The sequence below is a fragment of the Pinus tabuliformis genome, chromosome 6 (assembly GCF_031772625.1).
Source record: "Pinus tabuliformis cultivar Carrire ecotype Pingquan chromosome 6, CPIR1, whole genome shotgun sequence".
Taxonomy (NCBI): Eukaryota; Viridiplantae; Streptophyta; class Pinopsida; order Pinales; family Pinaceae; genus Pinus; species Pinus tabuliformis.
This window is the reverse complement of record NC_142292.1, coordinates 1354500810-1354524292: the sequence shown is the minus strand read 5'-3', so window position 1 is coordinate 1354524292 and position 23483 is coordinate 1354500810. Positions and strand designations below refer to the sequence as shown.

The 23483-nt window shown below is 40.4% G+C and overlaps 1 protein-coding gene across 1 annotated transcript in view; it reads left to right on the top strand.

Moving 5' to 3' along the window:
• Positions 1–23483, top strand: part of LOC149263657 (uncharacterized) — an 80773-nt gene that overhangs the window by 32596 nt on the left and 24694 nt on the right. Inside the window, exons 2-3 of the mRNA XM_089389617.1 lie at positions 7539–7727; positions 7831–8040. Coding sequence (XP_089245743.1) covers positions 7539–7727; positions 7831–8040 — 399 coding nt within the window. The remainder of the gene's footprint in view (positions 1–7538; positions 7728–7830; positions 8041–23483) is intronic.

Here is a 23483-nt window from a genome sequence, read left to right as displayed (position 1 = left end):
TCTTGAAGTTGATTCCTTATTTGTGATGCTTTAGTAAGACATGTAGATATCCCTTCATCCTTTGATGCTTTCAACTTGTATAGTTCAAATCTTAGTGATATGACTTTTCCTGTTGAGCTTTCAGAGAATAGTTCTACTAGCTTATCATATATCCCTTTTGATGTCTCCAACTCTACTACATAGGGGATGAGGGAATCCTTGATGGATTCTATAAGAACCTTTGAGCCTTTATTCCTTTTTCATATATTTAGATAATGCTTGCCCTTCAGATGGTTTGGAGACTTTGCCATTGACATGATCAATAACTTTTTTTCTTTGAGGACTAAGTCTATCTCCTTTTTCATGCAAGGAAGTGTGATGACCAAACCAATTTGTTGTTGTCCTTGCAAACGAAGTCATTTTACTAGGTTTTGTTATAGAAATAAGAATACTTACTTGTCAAGTGAGGATGAACTCTTCAACTTAATGCCTTTGTTGACGATGACAACGTCTTTCTTTGAACGAACTAGGGTTTTGACTTCCTTCAAGATGATGGTATGATTGTTATCCTCGAAATGCCTTGGAGATGAGAGAATCTTCTTGATGCTTTGATGTCCTTGATACTTTTCTCACATTTCGATCCTTGGGTGTCCTTTATTGAGCTACCCCTCGATTTGTCACCTTAGCTCTAGTACCATGTTGAGAAATCTAGGTGCAACAAGTGCAGGTGTTTCTCTTACTTTGATAACTGATAGTGATGCAATTTTACTTTTCTTGATTAACTTCTGCTTTCCTTTCTTATTATTAGTGTTCTCTATCATCAAACAACTATCAAATCATAAAGAACAATGAGACAATAGGACACAAGATGTAGGCGCTCAACCAGGGCCAAAACCTCTCCCACTGAGGGGAAAACCCACCCTAATTCTTCTCTTCTTATATACCTTAAATTGACAAATTCCAAGATCTTTGACCCTTGACCAAGACCCTCCAAGACCAAGTCAAACCTTGCTTCCAGCAACTTTTGCGAATCTAACTTCCAACAACTCCTTCAACAACTTCGACCTGCCCAACAACTTATTTTGCAACTTCGACCTGCCCAGCAGCTCCTTCTGCAACTTTAACCTGCCTAGCAGCGTCTTCTGCAACTTCGACCTGCCCAACAACTTCTTTTACAACTTTGACCTGCCCAACAACTTCTTTTGCAACTTTGACCTACCCAACAACTTCTTTTGCAACATCAACCTACCCTACAACTTCTTTTGCAACTTTGACCTATCCAACAACTTCTTTTGCAACTTCAACCTACCCTACGACTCCTTTTGCAACTTCGCCCTGCCCAGTAGCTTTTTTTTTGCGGAAACCGTAACCCTTGCACGTGACATAAATAATGGTGTATTTCTGCTCCTCTCTTCTTTGCTTGGGTGGATTCTCTCTCCTAGAGAATTCAACTTCCAAATAGCTCTTCTTGATGACCTAACTTCACTTCTGCAACTCGGCTTTACTACAGTAGCATGAACCCTAATTCCTTCGCACATGTGGAGAGAAATAGCCCAAAAACAATCCCAAAACTCGACTTCTTCTTCTTCCTTTGTCCTCTTCTTTTTCACACTTCTTCTCTTCCTTGTGATCGAACTTGTGTGAGTGAAGTGTGTCTTCCAAATGAGGTCGAAGTCTTCTTTATATAGGCTTCTCAATGGGTCAAATTGCTCCTTTAGGCCGACTTGTCTTTTCATGTAGGCCAACTTGATCTTTGTGCCATGACGAGGTCTTGGAGGGTCTTTTGACTCAATAACTTTTCTTTTACAATATGTAACATGCCCAAGTGGTTCTTTGATACATGACAATGACTTTATGACAAACATAGAAGCACTCAATGGGTGCTTGACCTATAAAATAATTTCTCTTGAGCATGAAACAGATGCCTCAAGACTCAAAATAATAAATTTATTTTTCTCTTTTCTTTAAATACATAAAATCATGATTACATATGTCATTATGAAGACCGAACCTAGTTACATATCTCAACAAAACCCAATTGACATTTTTTTCTGATTATTTTCCGAGCCTTATTTTTTTTTTTCAATTTTGTTGATCTATCTCTTTATTATTTGCTTAGTGTCATTCTTATTTTTATGTTGTCTTTTTATTATTTGTTTGCTTCTTGGGTTTTTTTTGTTTGCCTTTTATTTAGCTTCATTCTCCTTATGGTTTTTATTCATCTTTTGTTTTATTTTTTATTTTTTTATATTTATTTAGCCGACTTGGGTTGGTCTTAGGTTTTCTCTATCTCCAGGGTTTTTATTCTATATCATTAATTAGCTGAGTTCCTCAGTGATTTTTTATCTACATCTCCTTCTTTATATGTCCTGATGGTGGACCATGTGTCGTAGGTCCGAAACTTTGACAAAATGTTTCTGAACACAATGATCCAGAAGTCTTCACTAACAAATTGTACAAGACTGCTTTGTTGCATTACCACAACTTTAATGCACGACTTTGTCACATTATCACAGTTTTCATGTCTTGATGGGTGTTGAACTTGGGTCTTTGCAATGAAAGCACTTATGACTTTACCATTCGACCACAACTCACTTGACGTTGACCAAGTATTTTTTGGTTGAATCTGCGCAATTTCATATCATTATGATTATTTTAGGATATCTTTCTACTTATCTATCTTCTCAAGGAAACAACACCGAGGGATGCTCCCCTACATTTTGTAGATGGCATTTATAGTGAAACTGTTGGTGTAGACTAGTACACCTCACTCTCTGGGGCTTAGCTGTGGACTTTCATCGCCACCACCACGTACCACTGAATCTGTTGATCCTGACCAAAGAAATTGAACATGGGCCAACGGTAGGACAATGCTATACTTAAACAGATCGAACTACCCTTTGGGGTTTGTGTTTGTGTGTGGGTGTGTGTGAAGTGGAGCCTTGATTGTTCTATTCAGTCAATTATTTCTGTAGAAATTCCACTGTAGATCAACAAATTATGCAATGTACTAAAGCAAAATACAAGATCTACTTCTACAACAAACTTTGCGGAAGCTTAATCGAATATGAGCAAGATCAATTAGAACACATATAACTAAGAATGAGAAATCAATCACACATGAACGCAGAAGAATAACCCGGGCAAAGCCTCAACCTAAAACCCCAATCTCTGTATTATCATACAAGTGGAAATATGTCCAGATTACAAAAATAATTAGCTCTCAAGCTATCCTGCTCTCTCTGCAATCAAAACTGCTGCTCATAGACAGTCAAAGGCTTCTCCAAACCTTCGCCTCTGCTCTCCAAGCCTCATGTGAATTGGCCTCTTCACACCCTCACTAACCTCTGATTTAACTGCGCAATCCTGAAGGAGATAATTTCTTCTGCATGGATGAGTTTCCTATATAGGAAAAATCCTCCCACTGATAGTACACTGTCCCTTCCTCTGATCTCAACTGGGTCTCTGACTGAACTGAATGAGTTATTTATGAGAGAATATTCAGTTATCTGAAGTGCAACAGTTACATGCATGCATGCATTAACTAACTGAACTCACAATTAGTTCAACAAACTATTTGAACTAATTTAACGAGACTTGACTTAGTTAACTGGGCCAACTAATTACAACTCAAATTACAACTCATCTTTATCTCTTTAACTAAGGGATAAATTCCTCAATTAATGGAGAAACTGTTGCATGTCTACACATAGACTTCATGTTTGATTTCCTACAGCTAATTAACTCAAGATGAATTAATTAATTATTTTACAAACAACTGCTAAGATCAAATTTGAATTTTACTTTTCATTTTTAGTTCAAGGACTAACTAAAATTGGAATCTAACCCGAAATGCTATTTATAGCAATGCTATTTTTAGCACTTCCATTTTTCATTCTTTGTTGCTATGTCCAACACTGGTACCCGAACTGCTATTTATAGCAGTGCTATTTTTAACACTTCTATTTTTAACATTTCTTGTTGCTATTTTCAACACTCATTCTCAACAAGAAAGGCATTCAACTCGAACCCGATCCTGAACCTTTGGAATGTTCTGCATGCAATACTTCTCCTAAGTGTTGTTGCTACAGCAACTCTAGAAACAAAAAATCTCCCAACTAACTTCCCTGTTGGGCTAGAAACATTCTCTAATGCTGAAGCTTTCTCTGCCGTTGACAAGTTCTCCCTCTCTGACCTCTGAGTTGCTGCAACACTCCATGCATCTCGCACCGTTACACACCTCTCTGTGCCATCTTGCACTGGTGCAACACTCCTGTGCCTCTCGCATTGTTGCACCCTGCTAGCTCTGCACTGTCTTGGGATTCTTGCACAGTAGCTTTCTCTGCCGCTCCATCTGCATCTGTCTCTGCTCACTTAGCCAGTCCTGCTACTCCTCGTCGGGGCTTCCATAGGAAGGTCTAATCAAAGAGGTTGGGTACCTCAATGATCCTGCCCCTATTCTAGCTTTCTTGGGACCGTCACTCCACATTGCCCCACCTCCTCCCTGGAAGTATGGATGCATGTGATCCCTCTGCCCACTTGGCTCGAAATTTCCCCTACTGGAGGTCTCTGCATGAGTAGATGTCTCTATTCGATCTCCTCTCGGCTTCTCTAGTTGTGGTTGCTCCACAACCTCCTAAAGCTGCTTCACCAATTGTGGCTCCTCCACAATTGTCTGAGACTTCTTTTGGCTGCATGTTGAGAGGTAATTTACTCTCCCTCTCAACCACTAAGTCTCCATCAGTTGCCTTGCTCCTCAAGGCTTTGCATGCATTTTGAACTTCAAGAGCATACAGGTTCTTAACTCATGAACCGATCTGCTTCACCTGTCTCGTGGTGATGTGTTGAAGGAAAACCTTTCCCTTACTGAAGACTACATCATAGCCTTTGTCTTTCAGCATTGCGATCGACACCAAATTTTTCTTCAGTCCTGGTACATACTTGACATCGGTCAAGGTAATTCAAGCTCTATGCTCCCTCTGAAAAACAACTGTGCCTACACCTGAGACACTATACTTTTCATCATTACCCATCGCTATGAGTATCTGGAGATCTTTCTCCTCTAAGGTATTGAACAAACTCTTGTCGCCAGGTCATGTGGAAAGAAGCTCCACTGTCAAGAAATCAACCACATACCGCCATGGATGAAACCATGCATGCAAAGAGGGTGAAATCCAACTCGAACTGTGAGGCCAATGCCTCACCTTCTGATCCTTCCTTGGATCCCATCTTGGATTTCTTCAATGGAAAATTTGTTGCAAAATGGCCCACCTCATGACAACGAAAGCATCGCACTTTCGATTTGTCAAACTTCTTCCCACCATAGGAAGAACTCGATTTGGGATGAGACTCCTTCTCCTTCCCTTTCTTTGCCTTACTGGCTAAGACCGTTTTCTTCATCCTCCTTGGATGAAGAACCATCTCTGGTGCTTCTCCTTATCTCCTCCTGCATCGGATCCGACCAAAGTCGTTCTCAATCTGGCAGTTTTTCTCTTTCATTAACAGAGTCTTGGTATCTATGCCAGCTCTTAGGAAGACCGAGAAGTGAAAGACTCACCATGTCATCATCGGCTGTTGTGATCCCTACACTTCCAAGCTCATCCCTGTAGGTGGTGAGCTTGTTCAAATATGTAGAGATCATGTCGCCCTTTTCACACATGATTTTCCGAAGCTTGTCTTTCAACGCCAACCTCCTCTGATCGTTGTTGTTCTAACTTCTGATATAGATCTTTCAATGTTTTCCACATTGAAAACGGTGTCTCCTTCCCATGGAGGCTCGAGACAATGTGGTCTCGAACTCCCTCCAGGAGGATTCTCCTTGCTCTAGCCACACATTTCTTCCATTCTGCCAATTTTGTAGCATCAATTGCTGCCGGCTTGGGGACTTCTTGATCAATGAAGTCCTTTAGACCGTTATCCTCTAATACTGCTTCCATGCGATCCTTCTAGGCTATATAATTCGAGCTGCCATCAAGGGCATACTCGAGTCTTAAACCGTTGAACGCCATTGGTGAAATTGAGATGTGATAAGAACTCGATTTCTATATTCAGGAACCTCAAACTTCGAACTTCTCCCTTCTTGTATACTGTTCTTCGCTTTGATCACCTTTGCTTTGATACCATGTAAAAATTCCCACTGTAGATCAACAGATTATGCAATATACTAAAGCAAAATACAAGATCTAATTTTACAACAAACTTTGCGGAAGCTTAATCGAATATGAGCAAGATCAATTAGAACACATATAACTGAGAATGAGAAATCAATCACACATGAACATAGAAGAATAACCTGGGGAAAGCCTCAGCCTAAAACCCCAATCTTTGTATTATCATATAAGTGGAAATATGTCCAAATTACAAAAAGAATCAGCTCTCAAGCTATCCTGCTCCCTCTGCAATCAAAACTGCTGTTCATAGACAGTCAACGACTCTTATTTCCTTGCCCTCCAAGCCTCCTATTTCCTTGCGCAGTTTTCCTTGGGGTCCAGTGCTGCCACCTGTGTGAATTGGCCTCTTCACACACTCACTAACCTCTGATCTAATTGCGGAATCCGGAAGGAGATAATTCCTTCTGCATGGATGAGTTTCCTATATAGGAAAAATCCTCCAACTAATAGTACACTGTCCCTTCCTATGATCTCAACTGGGTCTTTGACTGAACTGACATGCATGAGTTATTTATGAGAGAATATTCAGTTATCTGAAGTGCAGCAGTTACATGTATGCATGCATTAGCTAACTGAAATTCACAATTAGTTCAAAAAACTATTTGAACTAATCTAACTGGACTTGACTCAGTTAACTGAGCCAACTAAGTAGAACTCATCCTTATCTCTTTAACTAAGAGATAAATTCCTCAATTAATGGAGAAACTGTTGCATGTATACACATAGACTTCATGTTTGATTTCCTACAACTAATTAATTCAAGATGAATTAATTAATTATTTTACAAACGGCTGCTAAGATCAAATTCGAATTTTACTTCTCAATTTTAGTTCAGGGACTAATTAAAATTGGAATCTAACCCGAAATGCTATTTATAGCAATGCTATTTTTAGCACTTTCATTTTTCATTCTTTGTTGCTATGTCCAACACTAGTACCCGAACTGCTATTTATAGCAGTGCTATTTTTATCACTTCTATTTTTAACATTTCTTGTTGCTATTTTCAACAATTTCAATATTTAGTTACAATGTGTTCGTTTTTCTTGATGTTCATGTTCTAGTACTTGTGGCAAAACTGTTGTTTTTTTCTCGGTTCTTGAGATTTATCTCTGATGCAAATCTCTTGATTTTAGTTTATCCACCTGATTCGAGTTGTAGAGTTTGCCAACAAAATTGAGTAGAATAAAGACTTTTATTATTTAACTAGTAGCTTTTACTGATATGAACAATATGTTTGTAATTGAACATGAAATGAGAATGAACACAACCTGGAAATTATTGTTGCAATAGCAGAATAGAACAGGCAAGGTCTTGGTCAGAAGCGTTCACTTGTTTTCCTTCTTATAGAGGCATGTTGTACATATTCTAATTTTTGCACTTGTCCCTCAGTTCAACTGCATGGGAGTATGTTGGGCTTGGGCCAAATGAAAATGGTGGGTTTATTGCAGTAGACTATGAACAATCAACCTTGATCCTATGTGGAAAAGCTTTCTCAGACACTTCTGCCTTGAAGGGAGCACTAAAAGCTGCAGCTGCACCAGCAATATCTGCAAGCAGTGCCCTTCCCCTGCCTGCATGGTGAGTCTTAAGACATAGCTTTAAGGATATTCATGAAAAGTAAGTTTTCAATATTGAATATTCATGGAAAACAGTCTTGATTGGAGATTTAACATTTTTTCAGGCTTCTTGTACATGGAGAATCCATAGTTTTGTTATTTGCATCAGAAAAGACAGTCCAGAGCTGCCCAGATCTGCATAAAGTCTTGGTTTCAAACGGGGCAGGTGTTGCTTTAGGTCCTGATGGAGTAGAAACATTTTTCAAAAGTAAAGATTCTAAAGCACCAAACCTTTTCAAACTGCCATCTTCTATAATTATGCTTGCTGCTGACAGGTAAGTCAGGTGAACCGTGAAACACTATTCTAAATTTTTATTTTTCTATAGGGGTCTTCATAGTGCGTGCAGAGAAAAAACTGATGTGGTTATTTGTGCAAATGAAATTTAGATTAAATGCATCTGTATAGGCTAATGAATTGCTCTCTTTCTCTCTCCCCCTTTTTTTCTTTAATGTTCTTTTAAAAATTGTTAGCTATTTTGGTTAGTTGTTAACAATTTTTAATAATCATTCTCTTTGCTCATTCCTGAAAACAATTACAACCAAGATAAATGGTTATTATTGTGTATAGTTTACATATTCTGCAGGAAGCTGCTTATGCTTATATCCCTACCTCTGACAGCACTGCATAATTTTCTTCATTCCATGCTTATCTGCCAGACATTGGCATGGAACTAACATTCTATGCTTTATATGTATCATAAATATGCCTCAAAACTGGCTTTTCCGGCAGCCCAGAAATGCAATAGAATCATTTTTGTCAAAATTCCCATGCATTTTCGAGGCATTTCTTGGTACATATTTCATGTAGCCTGGAAAAACCCAGGAAATTTTTAGACCTTGTACAGAAAATTCTTCTAGACTTCCACAGCAGGAAAGAGTTATGTCTTTTGGAACACACTTCTTTTAGCTTATTGCTGTTAGTTGGATTAGTGATAAGTTGTCGCTGTGTGTTTGAACTTTGAATTGATAAAGAGCAAGGGTGCTTTATTTAGAATTCTCTAGCGTGCTTCATTTCTCCTGCATGGTGCAATCCATCTAGAGAGCGTCACTTAATGCATGTTGTTGAATTTTTAGTGTGTTTATCTCCTAACTGGGGTGCACCTTTTAGGATCGTCAGTTTGTCAGTTTAGAAGAGTTAAGGGTGAGTTTTAATATTTTCTTTATCTGCTGGTTTGTCTCTATCCTCCACGTGCATGCTTGTGAGAAGCAGCAGGAGAGTTAGAGGGTGAATGAACTGAAGAGAACTCATGCAAGGAGAGCGCTCACCTATCTAGAGTGCTTCTCTCTTGTATTTGACCATTGTAATTTCCTTTCAAGCTAATTAATTTTTTTTATGAATATTATTGCTGCAGATCTGTTAGCTGCTTTATACTTACAGCAGGGGTATTTTTAAATCTACTGTTCAAGACTTGGTGGATTGATCCTATGTGTGGTGTTTTTTTCCCTCATCTATCATTGTACATGTTTTGTTTTTTGAAATGAAGGTTCGTTTAGTGTTTTGTAAAGTTTTCTTTCAGATGTAGTTTTAGATCTGCATATCATGACTCAAAATTTCAACATGGTATTGGATCCGTCTTCCTGAAATCTTATGTTCAACAAATGGAGAAGGAAACTCCCTGTGAGAGGGAGTTGACGCGAAGGAGGATTTCAGGTGGCATGAGGCCATTAAGTTTATGTGAGAATAGAACTCCATCCATGTGAGAGGTTGATGTGTTTTGAATGCCTTTGAATGACTTTCAACGTATGAAAGATTTCTGATTTGCTATTGGTTGAACTGCTAGGTTGTTTAAGTTATGACATGGCTAATTACCAACATGACAGGCCTCATGGAGTGATCAATCAGAGGGGGTTTCTAATGTCATCCCTTGGAAGCTTGAGTTGTAGATGCTTATGAAAGAGCTTGATCTATGGAGTATGGTCAAATGTACAATAACATCTCCAACTGATCCTCAACAATTGGTTGAGTACAAGAAGAAGATTGCTAAGGCTAAGGATAATTTTGGACTTTGTGAAGGACCATTTAATTCCTCACATAGCAGGAAAATCAGCTAAGGATATGTTTGAGGCATTCACTGCTCTTCATCAGTGTCAACATCTCAAGGAAGATACTTTTGAAGGACAAGTTTTCCCAAACATGCATGGGTGATTCAAAGATTGTCAAAAATTTCCTCATGGAGGTTACAAATCTTAAAGATTAGCTATTTGCCATTGATACAAATATAGCAGATTGTTTGGGGCATTCACTTAGGCTTTATCGAGCAATGATTGCTAGTGGAGTTAGGGTGTGTGAGGGTATTGCAATAGCCCTGACAAGCTACCAACCACCATAGTTGTTGGTCCACTAGACGGAAAGGCAGACGAGTTAGCCGCCGACAGACAATGCAGGGAACATTGAGTTGAGAGAATTGCCGCTTGTGTGGGCCATGAATCGCTGATAGACTACAGTCGCCAACAAGACAACCTTCAAGGAGTCATGCACATGGAGGGTGAGTGGGCCAAGGCGGGTCCAGTGAGCCACCATCTAGCCACTACAGTTGACAGGCCACATGCATGTGTTGATCTTTTCGGTAGTATCGAGAGTATTCTCATGTGTGGGGCAAGCAAGTGATGGGCCTTTGCACCCATAGACTCATGGTATTATGATAACCCATGGTATTGTACCCTTTGGAAAAGTATAAGTACAAGGGTGACTGATTCATTCTTGTGGTCGGCAAGAGAGCAAAAGAGGCGTCTTGTGCAGGGTTGAGAGGGCTTGTTGATAGCAAAGAGGGCCGAGAGGACCTGTTGTTGGCAAAGAGGGTTGAGAGGGCCTGTTGTTGGCAAGAGAGCACTGAGATGTGCAGGGGCATGAGACATTGAGAGAGAGATTCTCTCAAGTAAGCAAGAGATATGTATGAGTAACATTGTAGGTTTGCTGTGAGTGAGATACTCAGTTGTGTCGGATCCAAGGAAAGAGCACAAAGCAACAAAGGAGATCCAGATAAGATAGATCAAGGACGGATCTAGGAATTGATTCGTTGGATCAGTTCCAAGGTAATTGTTGTATTTGTAATTTCCTCAAGGGTCATTATCCATGTAAGGGGGCCTGAGTAGGTTTTGAGAAGAATTTAATGAAGAACTGTTGGTTGGGCAGAACTTGTGTGTAATAAATATGTTCATGTGCATGATCTAATTGCTAATTTTAAAGTTCTTGCTATGTAAAAGTTAGGCATATCAGTGTGTTTCAGTTAATTTGTCGGGTTAAAGTTAATTTAAGACTGTTACCAAATTTGGTATGTGTGTGTGCATTGAGTCTAGTGCCCAAAATCTAACATGGTATCAAAGCATGGTCTCTGAGAAAGGAAGTTGGAGCTGCGATTACATAGGTTACAACTTTGATAGGGAGTTGTAGGAACTATTGCAGGTAGCAGTATTGTTTTGAAGAACCATGCCAAGAGAGTTGGCTAAGTATGGCAGATTGCTTATATGAGGCGTGAAGGTCAGGATTAGCAGACCTAGTGAGTCATAGAGAAAATCATTCACACAAGGAGTTGTGGACAATTGCAACTTGGTGTGTAGACAAAGAGAAATGGATGAGAGATTCATTCATTAGATGTGCTATTATCTCGAGAGGAGATCAACGCAAGAGAATGAGAGATTCATAATGATATAGGTGTGAAGGTATTGTGAAGACATCTGAGCTTGGAGGGGTTGAGAAGGCAGGTACCTAGATGGTTAGAGGGCTGAGATAGCCATTGGAGATCCAAGTGAGAAACTTGGAGTGAAGGTCAAGCAAAGACCTTGAGGCCGGAGAAGGCTTGCGATTTTGGAGTTAGAGAGTGTCAGGCTTCAAAAGGAGTGAGAAGTCTTAGGAGTGGGAGGCTTCTATGAGTAGGATATCTTTAAAGAAGGGTCCTTATCATATAGTGGAAATTGCTTTTGGGTCATATGAAGCAACTTTGGAAGTGGATCAAGGGTGGAAATGCGTTCCATGTTCGAAGGCAGAGCCACTTCTAGGTGGTGTTGTGAGAATACTTCCCACACTAAGAGGGAGTGTTGATGTTTTGGGTAGCATTGAGAGCATTCTCATGTGTGTGGCAAGTGGGCTAAGTGATGGGGCTTTGCACCCATAAACCCATGGTATTCTGGTGAGCCATGTTATTTTGATAACCCATGGTATAGATCCATGGTATTGCACCCTTTGGAAAAATATAAATACAAGGGTGAGTGATTCGTTCTTGTGGATGACGAGAGAGCAAGAGAGGTGCCTTATGGAGTCGAGAGGGTCGAGAAGGCTTGTGGAGGGTCAAGAGGGGTTGTTGTTGCAAAGAGGCCCTGTTGTTGGCAAGAGAGCACAAAGACGTGGGGGCACGAGACATTGAGAGAGAGATATTCTCAAGTAAGCACGAAATTTGCATGAGTAATATTGCAGGTTTGTTGTGAGAAAGATACTCAATTGTCTCGAGTCTAAGGAAAGAGCATGGAGCAGTAAAGGAGATCCATATCAGCCAGATCGAGGATGGATCTAGGGCTTGATCCCTAGGATCAATTCCAGGATAATTGCTGTATATGTAATTTCCTCTAGGGCCATTATCCTTGCAAGGGAACCTGAGTAGGTTATGAGAAGAATTTAATGAAGAACTGTTGATTGGGAAGAATTTGTGTGTAATACTAATATGTTCATGTACATGATCTAATTACTAGTTTTAAAGTTTACGCTGTGTAAAAGTTAAGCATATCTGTGTGTTTCGGTTAATTAGTTGGGTTAAAGTTAATTTGAGACTGTTGCTAGATCTGGTGTGTGGGTGTGCGCACTGAGTCTAGTGCCCAAAATCAAACAACACATGGTTGACAACTTAGTTGTGTAGAGAAGGTTGTGCTAGCTGCCAGTGCCAAGCAGACACAACCTGGGAACGTTCGTTGCATGGGACACAACAATACTAACATGTAGGATGGCCAATGTGAGGCAATATGACAACACAATTGCCAACTAGACTTACTAGAGTCACAAGAACAGGTGACACAGGGATATAACAACCGAGTGACACGTGGGTTGGAGCAATGTGGTGACAACAACACAGAGTGGTAGGTGGGAAACATTTGAGTGCAGGTGCACTCAAGGTGATGTGCAAAACAAGTGCTACTATAACTGGGTGGCACAAGGAAGCATGGTACGAAGGAAAGTGCCACTGCAACTAGCAGGATTGGCGGAGGTCACTTTTTAGGGAGAGAGGGAGACCATACTGATCAAGAGTTTGGCAGAAAGATATTTTGTGGGTGTTTCAAAGGACTGAGACATAGATCCACAAGAGATCCTAATAGATATATAAATCAACTTATTCTTGTGGGTGCTAAACGAACTTAGCACAAGGGGAAATTATCAGATATAGAGATGGCAACAACTAGCCTTAGATTCAAGGACCGGTTGGATGGAGCATCAAATTTCTTGGCTTGGAAGGCAAGGGTTATCTTGCTGCTGAAGGAGAATGACTTTTGGAGATTGTGGATAAGGAGATCCAATCGCCAACAAATCCAACACAGTTGACAACCTATGAAAAGGAGGACATTAAAGCTTAGCGTGTCATCATGGATGTTGTGAAGGATCACTTGATTCCTCACTTAGTAGAATAGAAGACAACTAGAGAGATGTACAAAGCTCTAGTGGACTTGTTCCAAAGCAACGACATGAAAAAGAAGATGATCTAGTGAAATAAGCTTAGATCCATCAAGATGTCAAAATATGATAAAATTACTAGCTACTTGTTAAGGATTGCCCATATACAGGATCGACTCGCAACTATTAAGGAGAAGGTGGAGGACATAGAGTTCATGAACGTGGCACTAAATGGTCTTGTTTATTCTTAGGAACCAGTTGTCAAAGGAATCTGTGCTTGGGAGCACCTTCCTAATTGGGAGAGGCTTTGGGATGCTTGCCTCCAAGAAGAGACTTAGGAGGAGTCTAAGGTTAAGTAAGAAGATGAAGAGAACTTGGCCTTGGCTGGTATGGCCAAGAATGGCAAAGGAAATTGTTCCAAAGGTAATAGTGTGAGGGGCAACCTCTTAGCCAGGGAAGAAGGACTTGAGTAAGATCAGATGCTTCAGTTGCCATAAGAGTGGGCACTATGTATCATGGTATCTAGAGAAGAGGGGGAAGGGGAAGTCACAACATAAAACAACAACAATAGAGGTTCAACTTGATGAATTTGCAATGAAGTGCGAGGACTTCTTGTTTGTCTCTTGTCTATCTACTAGCAACAACACTAGGAGTGCTTGGTACGTGTATAATGGTGCATCACACCATATGATAGAGGCATGAGAGCTATTTAGCAACTTGATGGAGAGAGACTCAGTTTTACACATGAAGGTTGGTTATGATGCCAAGTATGTAGTGAATTGGGTTGGAATTGTTAAGTTTCAACTAGAGTTAGGAGGACTATTGAAATCCAAGGACGTGCTATTCATGCCAGGACTAAAGAAGAACTTGCTCTCAGTATCAATCGTGGAGTATAGAGGATTTGAATCAATATTTAGGAATAGGCAAGTGCTCATTCATCCAAATGAGTCTAGCTCAGACATAATAATGACCATTGGGGTTAAAGAGAGCAACTTATACAGGTTGACATGCGAACCTTTTCAAACATTGAGGGATGTTGAGGAGCATGTGGAGGCTCCTACGAGCATATTTAGGGAGAGTAAGCTTTAGAAGAAGGCATTGTGCCAGGATCGGAGGGATAACTAGTTTCAGGTGGCTCTTCAAGAAATATTTCCCTTGCTAAGAGGGAGTGTTGATATTTGTAACTTGGGCAGGTACTTTTGGACAGACCTAAGTGTTTGGGCGTGTGGAAATAGCCTAATACACCTTTAACCTTAGTGATTACTTTAGTGATTAAAGTAATTCCTTTTATTAGACAAAAGTGAGTTAATCCAATGAAATGCAAAGGTTTTTGCATTTGTGAATTAGATGAATCTCGACCATCAATCTCAAGTGATTTTGAGATCTAATCTCAACCATCAATCACTTTGGAGATTGGTGTTGTGGATTCAGTCATAAGTTCATAACTTGAGCTTATAAAGGAAAGGCTAGGCCAAGGGAGAAGACACACAAAACATCTCGTGCACAAGACACAGGGAGAGTGAGATCTTAGTGGTTGAGTGGAGGACTTCCATTCAAGTGTGCTAGGTCTGAGTAAGGGGGAGCAACAAGGGAGATCTAGATCAACCTCGGCATATTGAAGGACAGATAGGGCTTGATCAGCTGGATCAGATCCAGGTTTATTGTTGTATACATGATTTCCTTAGAGGGCCATTTTCCCAGTAAGGGAGCTTGAGTAGGTTCTGAGTTATTACTGAAGAACTGTTTGATTGGGTAGAAAATTTGTGTGTGCTTATGTGATTGAGATTGGTTGTGTTATTTGCTTCTTCTGAATATTTTTGTTCAGTATTGTTAAGATCCCAATCGTGCTTTTATTGAGTAGATCTGGGATAATCTGCTAGGAAATGAATTAGCCAGGTTATTGGGTTCAGAATTTAACAGTTCTAATTGTGTAATGAATCTTCAATCAACAACTAGAAATGAGTTGGAAATCTACCTGCTGGACAACTTCCATCCTACTTTTATCCACAATCTCACACCTTGATGTGTCCTATAGACACCCATGCCTTGCTCAAATGTACTCGAAAAATCAAATTCTGAAGTTGTCATGTAAGTGACATTGCTAATGCAGAGGAAGTTACCTTGCCAACCACATGATCAATTGCTGATACTTAAGCTGGATGAGAGTCAATGCTTGCTGAAAATTTCTGCCTAGTTTCCACATTTGATATCAACTCCAAAAAGCTGCCAATATCCACCCTTGGTTCCAAAGTAAAATTAGACTGCAAGAACTAGGGCTCTGGGGCCTGCCATAACTTGTAGAGAGTTTCACCTGCAATTTTGGCTGTCATTCTTGCAAAATGGCCTAACATATGGCTGATACATATATACAATCTGCCTCCCTTGTGATTGTGCGACCCCTGCAAACTGCACCTCTTGTGTATTAAATGTGGAAACTGCAAACTGCACCCACACTCACGAGTGCAACCTCTCTACTGTTGTTTTGATCTTTCTTATCAATTTGGGACTTGAAAAATTTTGTTACAGCAGACAAATTGACAAACATCAAGTCAGCAAAAACTTGCTGAACACACTGATTACCTTTGTTTTCCTGCCATCTTCTTGTTCCTCTATCGCTGCAATGTGGAAGTTACTCTTCCTTTTCATCCCCAAGCTTGCTGTTATATCTTACCATCTGAATCAACAAGTTTACTTGCTTTTTCTGAAGCATTCTTGGCATCTTATGCTTCTTGTGCTATCTACACGTCATCCCATGATGACAATGCATCATGTGCACTTGTCTTTAATGCAGATCAGCCATTTTTTTGTGCCTCAAACCAGCTACTGTCAAGCTGATTCAAATCTGCACTTTCAACAATTCCTACATCCCTTCTTAGAACAATTTGATTTATTCAAGGATACAAGTCTATGCACTTTTCTTTTGTCAAAATATCCAACAAAATACAAATTTCTATTTGTGGCATCATCATATGCAATTGAATCAGTGATTTTTAGATGGTTTACCTTATGTTTTTTCCTAGACTACACCCTCCTCATTTATTACTGCTATCACTCTTCTAGTAGGACTTCTATTCAATAAATAAACTGCTATATGCATTGCTTCCATGGTTATGAATCTTATCTATTTCTTTTCATCATCACCTATTATCCTTTGAATCTCCTCTTTCTTACAAAAGTCAGCGAACATATAAAAATCTCCACCTTCTGACATGAGAGTGCTTATCATTCTCAGACATTCTTCTTCACCTGTTGCCTTAAATTTCAGCGAGCATCCAAGGCATTTGAATTTTTTCAAGAAAGAAGACCCATAATTTTTGCTAAAGGTGGTCAACAAGAAGCAAAAAATTACACGGGACTTGAAAATGTTTTTGTGATCATTGGAACACAAAGCTGCACATGGCCAAGATCCAATAGTATGTTTGCTGCGCAAGGTCTCTACCTATATTATCAACCTCCTTGACATTCTCAACTACTAAACATGCTACACATCTCTTGTTGTCCTGAAGAAGAGGTAGATCAACAGCCATCTCTAACCTAGTCGGAAGAGAAAGATGTCGAAAACACAAATGTCCATACTGTTGAAACCAAAATGAATTATTTTGTACTTTATTCACTGTTTCATATATTTTTTATCACATCATTTGACTTCTTCACTGCCACATCTTCGAATTGGTATATAACCTATGCTCTTCCACCCTTTACGTTAATATCCTTCCACCTTTTTTTTTTAATCTTTCACCATGTCGTTTGTTAATTTTTTGTGTAGGAGCAAGAGGTATTCTCGCATGCCTAAGTCGGTCTAGAAAAATTATGAAGAATCAAATAAAAAATTATTTTTGGAGCATAAAGTCGGACCAGAAAGTCAAGTTGGCCAGGAGGGTGAAGGGGCGTGTCCCTTCGGTTATTTCACCCTATTCAACTAGTATAAATAGATGATGTGTCCTCTCATTTTCCCCCTCAAGAAAGAGCAAGTCTGAGCAAGGAGAAATCAGATTTTTCTGAGGTCTATATTTCTTCATTCAACAACCACACGTTTGATGGAGGGTTGAGTTTGAATGATGTTGACCAAGCTACTTGACTGAGATTTGACTAGGCCACGGAGTTAACCACAGACCACAGGCTGTAGAGTTGACTGCAGGGCACAGGGTTGACTGTAAGCTCCAGGAGTTGACTTCAGGCTACAGGGTTGACTGCAGGTTGCATGAGTTGACTACAGGCCGCAGGGCCAGGCTCTGACCATAGGCTGATTGTTTGACTAGTGTTGACTTTTGATTGTTTTGGTGGTTTGACCAGCATTGACTTGCTGAATATCTGACCAGGTTTGAGTGGTATTTGACTTGGATTATTTGCACAAATTTCTAGACAGACAAAATTGCTGATTTTGTAAACCTTGATGAAGAATAATTTCTCCTAAGAAAAGTTGCTAGGTTTTCTCCTAAGGTTGGGTTTCCCAGGGTAAAATTACTGTCTCTTTTGTGTGTGGCTATCTTTCTATGATCTTTAATGTTACCGCTACATTTACTGTTGATATTTTCTGAAGTGTAATTGCTTAATGATTTCAATAGCATAATAATATTGTGTGAAAATCATTAGGTAGTAATTATCTAGCAGAAAATAGTATTCTACTGTGCATCTTGTAGAAAATTCAACATGGTATCAGAGCATTGTTGGAAGGGTAGCCATTGAAGTTAGCCTAAGAGACAAGTGTTTAGTGGCTTGATTGGTTTTTGGATCTTTTGTCAAAATGGCACTAAGTCTCGGAGTTGAAGACATGTTAGAAGGTGCCATCAACTTCAGATCTTGGAAGACCAGGGTACTCCTTATCTTGGAAGAAAATGAGCTTCAAGATCACGTGGAGAAAGTTATTCCAGAGCCAAAGGGAGTTGAGGAGAAAGCCAAGTATAAGAAGAATGAAGCCAAAGCGAAGAGAATGTTGGTAGATTCCATAAAGGACTACTTGATTCCTCACGTTGCTACATTGAAGGTTGCCAAGGAAGTATATGATGCTTTGGCAAGATTTTATGAAAGCAAAAACACTAATAGGAAGTTAACCTTGAGAAATCATCTCTGTAATGTCATGATGACTAGATCAGATTTTGTTGTCTCGTATCTTAGGAGAGTCTCCTGTGAAAATTTCTAAATCGAACAAGTCAGAAATCCTACTGCAGTAAACTGATTTGCATTACCTACTTGTGTTCTTCATTTAACAAGTTATTTTCATAAATATTCGGAAAATATTAATGTAAATACACTGTAGCCTACACCAATATATAGATCAAGTACTAACAAATAAATGAGACAATCACAGGAAGGACACACTTATCTTTGGACTAAACGTCCCCGGAAAAACCCAATGGAGGAAAACCAGTGCAACAACTATGAGGGTTTTATTATTAAGCAGATTTCTGAATACAACTAGGGTGCCAAATCCGGCTCACCCAACTGAGAATAAATCCGATAGAAGTACCTCTATCCGTAGACAGATATTTTGGCGAATCCAGCAACTGGATGAACAAACCCCACAGGTGACTGCGTTTTCACCTCCTCTAAGAGTTGTGTCACCCTCCCAGTGAGCCTTCCCGCTCAAAAATCGATTTGCTGAACTGCTGCTCTCTTTGCCTCACAAAAACCCCAGCGCTGCCTCTAAGTGACTGTGTCAGCTCCTCTAGCCTCTGCATCACCCTTTTTTGAGCTGCACTGTCTCTCCTGGTGCTGCTCTGCCTCTCTGCTATGTATTCTCGGCCTTGGACTGGAGTCCCTCTGTCGAACTGCCCCTCTCTGTTAGAGATCTCCTTAATCGATTTTTCTCTTAAGAACGTCCCACTTCAAAAAATCGCTTTTTTCTCTCTCTGTGTGTTTTCTCCAACTGACCCCAAGCCTCCATTTATACTTTTCTTGATGAGAAATCAACAGCTTAGATTAAGTCTCCAATCAACGACTAAGATTAAATTAGACTTGATCCTCGTTTCTTAGAAGCTTCTCACCCATCTTTTCATTAATACCCATTAATATTTTAATTTTCCTAAGTTTAGACTTAAGAACCCAATTAAAAATATTAATTATTTTAATAAAATACAATCCAAGTGGAATTTTGCCAAACGATGTCTGGGTCTTGGAGATCTCATGTGTTTTAGCCCCTCTACAAAATTTCGAAGTTAGAGCACATCCGATGCTACCCAAAAAATCAACACTCCATCTTAGCGAGGAATGTGCTCTAGCAATACTTCCCAGCAGATGTATCACACTGATCTACGACATCGGTCCTCCACGCTGTTGATGCTCGGCTCGCTGCCCCTCATCCACTGCGCTGTTGCACGCTGTATTGTTGCCCATGACACTACCACTGTCACTGCTACATTTGTACTGTAGCTCCCTCTCAATATGTTGCATCATGCTGCGCATAGCATTGCCATTGCTAACTGCTGCACGGCAACTCAGTGGCTAAGAAGTAAGCAACTGAAAAGCTACCCAAAACTTGACATGCTGGTTAGTCTGGATACGCCGTGATGCTGAAGCTACCTTTGCTGCTAATCTGGGCCGACCCTCTGATGCTACTGCGCTGCTTTAGACTTTGGCACTCTAGCTCTGCCATTGTTGCTACATCATCCCTCGCAACAATTGACTCTTGTCATTCTACTGCTGTCATTTAGGGCTCCTGTAGCCGTATGTGATCCAAGAGTTTGGGCACCTCAAGGGTCCTGCCCCACATGTAGTCCCCCCGACTACAACTCAATATCGCCCCACCTCTTCTCTAGAGGTGCATGAGCACTCATGGCGCAATCATCATCGTTGTCCTCTCCATCAGCATTCGCTGGAGCAACCTTTGGGTCAAACTTATCTTCCTTCCGAGGGCACAATGCCTTCTTCCGAGGGCACTGTGTGGCAAAATGACCCATTTCTCCACATCTGAAGCATCTGACTTTGGATATGTCCTTTTTCTTCCTCTTCTGTTGCCCTTGCTGTCCCGCTGATGCGAGAGCTGCATCCTCCTCTTCCTCCTTGACTCTGATCCCTTTGCTGCTGCTTCCCGCCTTGATCAACTGTCTGATCTCTTCCTGTCGAAGAGCTTCCCATATCTCCTCCCAACTGGGAAGAGAAGGCCTGCCCAAGATGCTTTGGACAAAGGCTTCCCAGTCTTCAGCGACGCCATTCAGGGCAATCCTGACCATAAATTCAGGGTCTAGTGTAGCCCATACGGAAGTTAGCTGGTCACGGATCCCTTGCAACCTGAGAAGGAAGGGATCGATTTCTTCTCCCTTCTGCATCTGAAACTGTCTCAGTTGACTCTCAAGCAACATCCTCCGCTGAACGAAAGTTCCCTCGTACAAGGTGGTCAAGGCCTCCCACATTTCCCTTGCCGTGTCTTTCTCAACAATATGTGGGATCACATGATCCTTGACCCCGTCCAAGATGATGCACTTGGCTTTTGCCTGAGCCTCCTCGTACTTCTTGAGAGGATCAACATCAGCAGGAACAACAACCATCTTCAAGGCATAATCCTTGATGTGATTTTTATCCAAAATTCCCAGGACCCTGGCCTTCCAGATGATGAAGTTGGATGCTCCATCCAGCCTGTCCTGATCCCTCAGTCCGTTAACTGCCATCTCTGCTCAAAATTATGTCGAACTGGTTCTCTTCTCCCTCTTTCGCTGCTGCCCCAACAAAACTTGGGTCTGGGTTTCTTTGGTGCTAGAAATCCTCTAAGGAACAAGCTCCCTCTGAAGTTCTATTCCCTTCACGAAAATCCTTCTGCCAACCATTGTTGAACCACGCCTCTGATCTCTCTTTGCTGTTCCTCAGCACTAGATCTGGATTTTTTGGCAAGAAATCTTCTGAGGAACTGATTCCCTCTACTTTTTTTCTGCACCAACAAAATCAACACCCCACCAGCAACTCCAGATGAAATCTGTGCTGCACCTCTAGCCACGACAATCGGAAAAACGAGACTCAACAGTCTCTGCGTTGGCCCAGTAATCACTGTGCTGCCTTTTGCAGCCACAACGTCACCCAATCAGAATGACGCAGGCTCTGCGTGAGCCTCCATTGGTGACTGCGTCACCCCTCTGCGCTCTTGGCTAGAAACTGCGCTGTCTCTCAGGACAACTATTTTTAGAACAAATTTTCCTTTGTCCTTTCGCCGATGGCTTCAATCTTCCTTGATTTGCAATCGCTCAGATACCATGTGAAAATTTTTGAATCAAACAAGTCAAAAATCCTACTGCAGTAAACTGATTTGCATTACCTACTTGTTTTCTTCATTTAACAAGTTATTTTCAGAAATATTCGGAAAATATTAATGTAAATACACTACAACCTACACCAATATACAGATCAAGTTCTGAAAAGTAAATGAGAATCACACAAAGGACACACTTATTTTTGGATTAAACATCCTCGAAAAAACTCGATGCGGGAAAACCGGTGCAACAGCTATGATGATTTTTTTATTAAGCAGATTTGTGAATACAACTAGGGTGCCAAATCCAGCTCACACAACAGAGAATAAACCCGACAGAAGCACCTCTATCCGAAGACATATATTTTGGCGAATCCAACAACTAGATGAACAAACCCCACAGGTAACTGTGCTGTCCCCAATGCTGGGCGAGTCCCTCTGCCGAACTGCCCCTCTTTGCTAGAGATCTCCTCATTTGATTTTCCTCCAGAGAACTTCTCACTTCAGAAAATCGATTTTTCTCTCTCTTTGTGTCTTCTCCAACTGACCCCAAGCCTCCATTTATACTTTTCCTATTGAGAAATCAACGGCTGAGATTAAGTCTCTAATCAACAGCTAAGATTAAATTAGACTTGATCCTCGTCTCTTAGAAGCTTCTCACCCATATTTTCATTAATACCCATTAATATTTTAATTTTCCTAAGTTTAGACTTAGGAACCCAATTAAAAATATTAATTATTTTAATAAAATACAATCCGGGTGGAATTTCACGAAACGATTTTTGGGTCTTGGAGATCTCATGTGTTCTAGCCCCTCCACAAAATTTCGGAGCGAGAGCACATCCGATGTTACCCAATTTTTTTTATAGCCATTGGAGATAACATTGATGATACAGATCTAGTTACATTGACTCAATGGATTTCCTTCCTCATGGGAGCCATTTATTTAGGGAATTTGTGCACGAGAAAATCTGCCTACGTTTGATAAACTATGGACTGATTGTTTCCAATAGGAGACCAGATTGTTGTCCAAGAATGGCTTGCAGAATCGACATGATGAAGAAACTCAAGCTCTTGCAGCTCACATAAGGAAAAGAAAAGGAATAAGGAACCTTGGAAAGTTTGATAAGAAGAATATGTCAAAGGTCAAGTGCTTCATTCGTCATGATTTTGGACACTATGCTTCCCAGTGTTCTGAGAAGAAAATGAAGAGGAAGCAACATATATCAACAACCAATGTCAACCTCAAAAGAAGTCAAAGGAAATTTTCCTTTCGAAACTATTACCAATAGTAGTGGTGTTTGGTTGGTGGACAAGGCATATGACAGGTTTCCGAGGCTCTCTTACAGATTTGTCAAAAAAGAAGTTGGCAATTCCCTACAATTCTCAGATCAAGAGATAGTACTTAATATTTTTTCTCCTTTGATTATTATTATTAATTTTTTGTTTTTTATTCAGCGTCTTGTCCTTGTATTTTGCTTGGTTATGATGAGAAAGGAAGAACAGGTCCATTGTGGAGGCTACCAAGGCGATGATTCATGCATCAAATGGAAACATACAAGCAAGTTTTGTGGCAAGAAGGTTCTCCCAGAAAGAGGGAGTGGACTATGAGGAGATTTTTGCTCTTCTGACTAGATGGTCAAGTTCTTGTATGGCCTAAGAGCTTGAGCATAGACTCAACAAGAGTGATTGATGTTCGAGAGGGAGGATTGTACATATTGTTAGGACATCCAAGACCATGCCAAATGATTGGAAGCGCTGCCAGTTTCGAAGAAGCAAACAGTTAGGCAAAATGGAAGGAGCAGCCTTCCAAGAGGATGTCATGGGTTGAGATTGTCAGACAAGATGCTGAGAGATAGGAGATCTCTAGGAGCTGTATGCCTTTTATGAGGGGGCCATGTTAGTGAACACAATATGCTTTAGTGACAAAGGGAGAAGCAATGGCAGAA